The sequence below is a fragment of the Oncorhynchus tshawytscha genome, linkage group LG26 (genome assembly GCF_018296145.1).
Source record: "Oncorhynchus tshawytscha isolate Ot180627B linkage group LG26, Otsh_v2.0, whole genome shotgun sequence".
NCBI classification, from domain to species: domain Eukaryota; kingdom Metazoa; phylum Chordata; class Actinopteri; order Salmoniformes; family Salmonidae; genus Oncorhynchus; species Oncorhynchus tshawytscha.
This window is the reverse complement of record NC_056454.1, coordinates 26,634,550-26,642,587: the sequence shown is the minus strand read 5'-3', so window position 1 is coordinate 26,642,587 and position 8,038 is coordinate 26,634,550. Positions and strand designations below refer to the sequence as shown.

Sequence of the window (8,038 nt, the reverse complement as noted above, 5' to 3'; positions counted from 1 at the left end):
ACCCTCAATTCTGCATCTGTAAAAAGTTTGTGAGGGTCTTAGGGGTCTCATGTCATGTTGATATGATTTTCAGTTGGTTGGTTTCACATTTGTCTCCAGGTATCATAAGGAAAAATCTTAATCAATTGCTATGAGTATTTTACATTCCCCTTCTCCAAACGGATGACTAATTTACCTCGCTCTAATCAATAGTTCTTAGCAATTTATAAAATAGAGTGCTTGTAGAATATTGTTATTGTTATTTCTATCGAAAAAAATGAAGTAAATGCTTTTTCCACTTGGAACCAGCAGGTTTGCTCAACCTTATTCACGGTTTCATGTAAAGGTGGTGGAATTATGAGGGAATTAAATCAAGGTCAGAATCCTGCATACTGTATCTGTAGACACACCTTCATTTATTCAGGCTCCATCTCAAACCAATACTAGGTTAAAAGCATGCTATTCTCATGCTTAAGTTCAAGGTCAGAATACACATAGACAAAAGCGCATAAAAAAGGGAATTACGTCCCATTTATGCGTGCTTAACTCGGGTCGGAATCGGGGCCCAAGAGCAGAGCAGGCTGGGGCTCAGGGTTGGAATATCTATTGAGTGTGTAATGCAGCCTGGTTTTATTTACACCATCCTAGCAGCTATCTTAGAAATATGACTTTACTCTAGGCTTCTGAGAACATGCACTTTGTATGCTACAGGATATAGGCTCCGGATCATTTGATTGAGACCACACTAAATAGCTTATAGGCTCACTTGATATTGCTCGCCCAGTGGAGAATCAGAGATGAGGGGCGTTATCAGGCACACATTGATATACTGTATAGCCTAATAAGCAAATAATTATAAAATACTGAGGAATATTGACATTTCATCCATTACAAATTGCATGATCCTCCCCTGGACTAGATCTAAAAAAATACTAAACCCTCCCTTTGACTGAAATTGAAAAAGCATGACCCTCCCCAAATATCCTCCAGATACCCATTATGTACATTTTGATCCATTGCTTAGTAGAAGGAATGAAACGCATGATTGGGAAAATCACTGCATCTGTCAATCAAACTCTGTAGAACTTTATAGGCCCTCCATGTGGCCTGACAGAGAGTGAGAACGCACGCACACACAATGGACATGAATGAGACCAACTGCCTATAAAGGCCCTTGTAGACTATTCATTCTGCTCTCTGATCTGTGTTTTTAGTCCCAGTAATGACCCAGAGAGTGACTGACACAAGTCAGCGTGAGATCTGACCCAGGCAGAACAGTGGATGATAGACAGGTTAACTACACACTGGCTGAACTAAAACTAGACCCCAGTGGCATCTAAAGCCAGAGTATCTCAGAGTATCTCAGAGTATCTCAGAGTATCTCAGAGTATCTTAGAGTATCTTAGAGTATCTTAGCATATCTTAGCGTATCTAAAAGAGACACAAGCTGTTTTTAACACAGACTGTAAAAAATGTCATATTTTCAATGACAGGCCAGTATAGGGTTTGAGAAGAAACAGAACATTGGAAACAGAGTGGAGATAAGGGTAACAGGGTTTAATCATACAGTAAATCTCCCATGACCGATGCTAATGGCACCAAAGAGCTTATTCTCTATCCAACACAGAGTTATGCATTACGTACACCTTTACCTATGACCCACTAGAGTCAGGGTTAACTTTATAGTGTAGTCCAGGGAAGTCCGTCTTGAGCGAGAGGCCCCAAAGCACTCTAGGTCGTTTATTAAAATGTGTCACAGCTTAGGGCCACCTGAGGCTTTTAGCAAATCAGCCTATGTGGGAAAGTGTAAACAGTGCAGCCATATGTTCACACCCACTTTCACAACATACACACATAAGGTGCAACGCGCACATAACACACACACACACACACACACACACACACACACACACACACACACACACACACACACACACACACACACACACACACACACAAGACATATTCACTCCATTGATTTATGAGTATAGAATGTGAGAGGGAGAGGGAAGCCTTTGATATCCATATATCAGTGTTTTCATTATGAGGCCACCTTCTCAGCACTATTTATACACCAGTCTGCAGACATAATCCACATAGCAGGGAGAGCATGAGGATGTGAGGAGGGAATGAAATAGTGACATCTCTGTTTTTTCCCCAAATCAAATCAAATCAAATTTTATTTGTCACATACACATGGTTAGCAGATGTTAATGCGAGTGTAGCGAAATGCTTGTAGTATGTTCACGTTTTGTCTGAGATGCAGATGTGTTCATGTTTGTGTATAAACTGTGTGTGCGTGTCTGTGTGTGTGTATGTGTGTGTGTGTCTGTGTTTACAATACCATAGGTCTGTGTTGGTCCACTCCCTGGTCCTGTGTGTGGATCAGGTTCCTCTGCTGTGTCCCACCCTGCACGCCCAGACCTCTGACCAGGACCCCGACCAGGACCCCTGACCAGGACCCCGTTCCGGACCCCCGACCATGAACCCTGACCAAGACCCCCAACCAGGACCAACAACCAGGACCCCTGACATGACCCCCAACCAGGACCCCTAAACAGGACCCCTGACCTAGACCCCCAACCAGGACCCCCGACCCAAACCCCCGATCAGGACAATTGACCAGGACCCTGACCAGGACCCCGACTCAGACGCCCAACCAGGACCCCTGGCCAGGATCCTTGACGAGGACCCCTGACCATGACTCCCGGCAGGACCCCGACCCAGACCCCCAATCAGGACAACTGACCAGGACTCCCGACCAGGACCCATGACAGTACCCCCAACCAGGACCCCCAGACCAGGACCCCTGACCTGGACCCCGAACTTGACCCCTGACCAGGACCCCCAGTCCTGGATCCCTGACCCGGACCCCCGACCAGGACCCCTGACAGGACCCCTGACCAGGACCCCCAGACAAGGACCCCTGACCTGGACCCCGAACTTGACCCCGACCAGGACCCCCAGTCCTGGATCCCTGACCCGGACCCCCGACCAGGACCCCTGGCCAGGACCCCGACCTGGACCCCGGACCCCTGACGAGGACCCCCGACCAGGACCCCTAGACCAGTACCCCCGACCAGGACCCCCGGCAGGCTGGGAGAGATGATGGATGATGCCCTGGGGGTATGGAGCTGCTGTATGTTTACAGGTGTGCTGTTAGCAGACAGTTATGAATGACTGTGTTCAGGAAACTGTTTTTGTTTTGTGTTTGCGTGGGTGCATTTGTGCACATGAGTGTCTAATGTCTGTAGTGGACTTTGTCGTTTATTAAAATGTGTCGCAGCTTAGGGCCACCTGAGGCTTTTAGCAAATCAGCCTATGTGGGAAAGTGTAAACAGTGCAGCCATATGTTCACACCCACTTTCACAACATACACACATAAGGTGCAACGCGCACAACACACACACACACACACACACACACACACACACACACACACACACACATAAGACATATTCACTCCATTGATTTATGAGTATAGAATGTGAGAGGGAGAGGGAAGCCTTTGATATCCGTATATCAGTGTTTTCATTATGAGGCCACCTTCTCAGCACTATTTATACACCAGTCTGCAGACATAATTCACATAGCAGGGAGAGCATGAGGATGTGAGGAGGGAATGAAATAGTGACATCTCTGTTTTGTCTGAGATGCAGATGTGTTCATGTTTGTGTATAAACTGTGTGTGCGTGTCTGTGTGTGTGTGTGTGTGTCTGTGTTTACAATACCATAGGTCTGTGTTGGTCCAGTCCCTGGCCCTGTGTGTGGATCAGGTTCCTCTGCTGTGTCCCACCCTGCACGCCCAGACCTCTGACCAGGACCCCCGACCAGGACCCCTGACCAGGACCCCAGACCAGGACCCCTGACCCGGACCCCCGACCAGGACCTCCAGCCAGGACCTCCGGCCAGGACCCCTAGACCAGTACCCCGACCAGGACCCCGTTCCAGACCCCAGACCAGGACCCCCGACCCAGACCCCAGACCAGGACCTCCAGCCAGGACCCCCGACCAGGACCCCTAGACCAGTACCCCCGACCAGGACCCCCGGCAGGCTGGGAGAGATGATGGATGATGCCCTGGGGGTATGGAGCTGCTGTATGTTTACAGGTGTGCTGTTAGCAAACAGTTATGAATGACTGTGTTCAGGAAACTGTTTTTGTTTTGTGTTTGTGTGGGTGCATGTTTGCACATGAGTGTCTCATGTCAGTAGTGGACTTTGTCATAGTTGGCAGATTCAGCAATCAGTCAGACCTATTGATAGAATGTATGGGGGAATGTGTGTGTATGTTGTTATAGGTGTGTGTGACAGGTTATTGATGACTGGCGTACTGTGTATGCTGTTTTTCCAGCTATATTGATTGCAAGGTGACAGACACGTGAAGGAAGCCCCTTAAACACTTGATACATGGAACACCTACACTGGTGTTTGTCCCAATCATCCCTGCTCAGACAGGGTTACTGCAACACAGCCTTATCATGTACCAAGTTTGTTGATCATGAGGGAGAGCCCAGGTACTGTTTCACTCTCTGCTCGGCACATTCAGGCCCAATGAAAGTGTTCATTCATCAGGACTGAGACAGAGGCAGCCAGGCATGAGTTTACAGCCAGGACAACAACAAGGGACTGTTTCTAGGTATATCCATAGAAATATAATTTCTATGGGTCTTCCTGTTTGTCTCGTTAGGTGGCTTTGAGATGAGCCTGTTGCTATGTAAAATGACGAGGCCAGGAAACCATGGATTTCAAAGAATACCAGTGTCATTCTGAGTAATAATGTATTTCCTAAAGAATCTTCACAATAAGGAAGTGGTGAAGTTTATTATTCTCAGGTTCACCCTTGGATTGAAAGATTCCGGGTTCACACTGAGAGTTCAACCATGCATGTGTGACACTAAGCGAAGCCTCATAGAGAGTTCACAGGGGTTCATACACGGTTAATAGGTTACTGAGGGTGTATAAAAATAACAGAAATGTGTTAGCTTACCAGTCCTGGCCAAAGCAAACATATCTGGTGAGTTCAGAATGGTTAATTACCTGATGATGTTTTATCAAAGGAACTTCTCAGTAGCAGACTCCCCTGTAGACTCTGAATGGAAAGATAAGGACTTACTTTCCTTCTATCTCTCATTCCCTCCATATTTATTTTCCTCCGTCTATGACACTTTCTGGGCTCTAGACGCCAGAGGCCCTTTGATGTTCAAAGTAGGCCTGGTTCCTGTCAGCAGGGCAATGTTTCGGGTTATCAAGATCACACATCTATTTCCAATGAGTCGGAATAGTGGGAGTCAAGTGTCTGACATGTGTGAAACTCTGTGTCTGGAGAGAGGAGAGAGGAGAGTTAATAAATATAAACTAGCATAGAGATATGGAACTGGGAATGGGAATTTATAGGGTTTAGATTACCATGGGCTTGATGAACAACCTGCTGTTATCTTAGCAGGTTGTTCTACTGTATCTGTAAACCATTATATAGCTATACCGTGGATCTCAACTACTGCTCAAAGTTATGGGTAGAGATCTGTTTTAATTCTATGATCAATAATACTTTGACAAATAAACAAATAAGCTGTTATTAGCTGAGAAAGTTATTTTCGGTTTGCTATGACGACGGTGACAGTCAACGGATGGATGGTTATTGATACATAGTGGATGTACAGTATAACCGGATCACTGCAGGCAGGGGATGGACAAAGGACAGCAAGATGAATTGAATGGACCCAGGAAGACAATCAATCCCTGAGTCTTGCTTCTTCCCTGAGTAGAGCCGCCATTCTAAGATCTGGTCAATTGTACTAGACGGACGCTGAGATTTGGTGTCGGATGTGTTGGGCGTGCCATACCTCCTAAATCCACAGCTCCCCCACCCTAACCCCCCTGCCCCCGTCCCTCTTCCCCCTCCCAGGAAACTACAGCTTCCTCTCCATTCATCTCACTTTTATTTCTATGGAGCTTTTTGCAAACTAATTTGTCAAACTTTTATGTCCTCAGATATTAAGCCCAGAGCAACAGTGTTGAGGAAATAGTCCCTTTTATTATGAGCACAGGGGGAAACTGAGAGAAACCACACTCCAGGGGGGAGCCAGAAGGACTGAATGAAAAGCAGGGTCAGTCAGTAAAGGGTAGTCATCCGATGCCTTTGAAAATTGACACTGACCACAGTGGGCATAACTTGAGTTTCACTTTCGGTATTCAGGTTTGGATCCTCCATTAAACCTGAAGAAAGTTAATCTGCAGTTCAGTTTATTCTCTGTGAGGGTGAGTGCATGAGAGTGTGTGTGTTTATGCGTGTTCGCAATCATATCACAGTGGGGTGCACAGGATGTAACACAGAGCCGCCCTCAGCAAGTGTGGACCTTCAACAACAACATGAGCACAGAGGGACGCTCAGATGATAGTCAAAAGATCTGGAGGGGGGAATCTGAGGGAACTATTGGTAATGGGGAGGGGTACAGCATGTCTCTATGGAGGCTGGAACAGGACCAGGGAACCAGGGATAATCTTCCTAGTTTTTATGGCTATTCTCTATTCCATTGAATGTTGTGTTCCATTCACTGAATGTTGTCCAGACCCCAGGGTGAGAAGTGTGTGTGTGGGGGTGTGTGTGAGTGAGACAGAGAGAGAGAGAGAAACTCCCTGTAAACTGATACTCACAGTGATATCAGGCCCTGTCTCTGTCCTGCTGTCCAGAGAGACAGAGTGAGAGAGAGGATAGAGAGAGAGGATAGAGAGAGAGGACAGAGAGAGGACAGAGAGAGAGAACAGAGAGAGAACAGAAAAGGTGAGAGGGGGAGGAGAGAGAGGGTGACGGACAGATAGGGAGAGGATATGTGTGCGTGCTTGTGTGCCTGTGCATATGTGTGTGTGTGTTTCCACTGTCCTATAGTGTGTTATATGAGACAGCAAACCTTTGTCTGGCCTATTACATGAAGAGGACTAAGCCATACCCTCCAGATAAACTGAGACATCCTTTCTCTTTCCAGGACAGAGGAACATAAACACTCTACACATGCTATCTGTGAGGAAGCTTGTTGAGAGACTGTGTAACAGTCTGTGTGAAGGTGCGTGTGAGTGCCTGATGGGGAGAGAGAGAGGAATTTGTTGCAATCAGTAACTGAAGCTATATGACACATGCAGTACAGTGCATTGGAGGCCTGCCCATCTCTCTTAGATATGTCAGAACTTCCCTCTGTAGTTTAGGCTGTCATTTTTGTTCTCATATTATAAGGTCAATAATATGATCGTTTTCCTGACCGTCTTGGGAGTGGACAGATTTGGCAGGCATTTTTTTAACATTATGTTTCTACTGGTTTAATGATATGTAATAAATCCCAGGCAAAAAGCCAATAACATGAATTAGGTTTTTGGCATTGGCAGTGCATTCCTTTATTCCATAGTGTGTACTGGCATTTATATCTATGTATCTCAGCCCTCTGAAACCCAGTATGCAAATTGTTGGCCTAAATGTGTAAATTGTGCAAATTCTCTGAATGTGTCTCAAAACATCTACAGGGGAATATGCAATCGCCAACAGTTATCATATTATCTCTGCAAGAGTCAGTCTTAACTGTGCTGGTTTCATTGACCATGGTGGCAGTGTGAGTGTGCCTGAGGGTGTGAGTAACTGTGTAACTGGACAGGCTGGTTTTCAGAGAAACCAAGTCAGTTTGTCCTCCTGTACACAGAAATAAAGGCATGTGAGACAAAGAGTGTTTTATAAAGATGTTAAACCTTATTAGGAAGAATTCTGGTCAATGTAACAGCGTGCTAGTCTGTTAGTCTGCTAGTCTGTTAGTCTGTTAGTCTGTTAGTCTGCTAGTCTGTTAGTCTGTTAGTCTGTTAGTCTGCTAGTCTGTTAGTCTGTTAGTCTGCTAGTATGTTAGTCTGTTAGTCTGTTAGTCTGTTAGTCTGCTAGTCTGTTAGTCTGTTAGTCTGCTAGTCTGTTAGTCTGTTAGTCTGTTAGTCTGCTAGTCTGTTAGTCTGTTAGTCTGCTAGTCTGTTAGTCTGTTAGTCTGCTAGTCTGTTAGTCTGTTAGTCTGTTAGTCTGCTAGTCTGCTA

General features: G+C 45.9%; 1 protein-coding gene across 1 annotated transcript; it reads left to right on the top strand.

Annotated features, from left to right (window-relative positions):
- Window positions 1–2,749: 2,749 nt before the first annotated feature.
- Window positions 2,750–4,003, top strand: LOC121841033 (extensin-like). Its single transcript, XM_042306957.1, has 2 exons — window positions 2,750–3,074; window positions 3,801–4,003. The coding sequence occupies exons 1-2, from the start codon at window positions 2,750–2,752 to the stop codon at window positions 4,001–4,003; spliced, it is 528 nt and encodes a 175-aa protein (XP_042162891.1).
- Window positions 4,004–8,038: the final 4,035 nt, after the last annotated feature.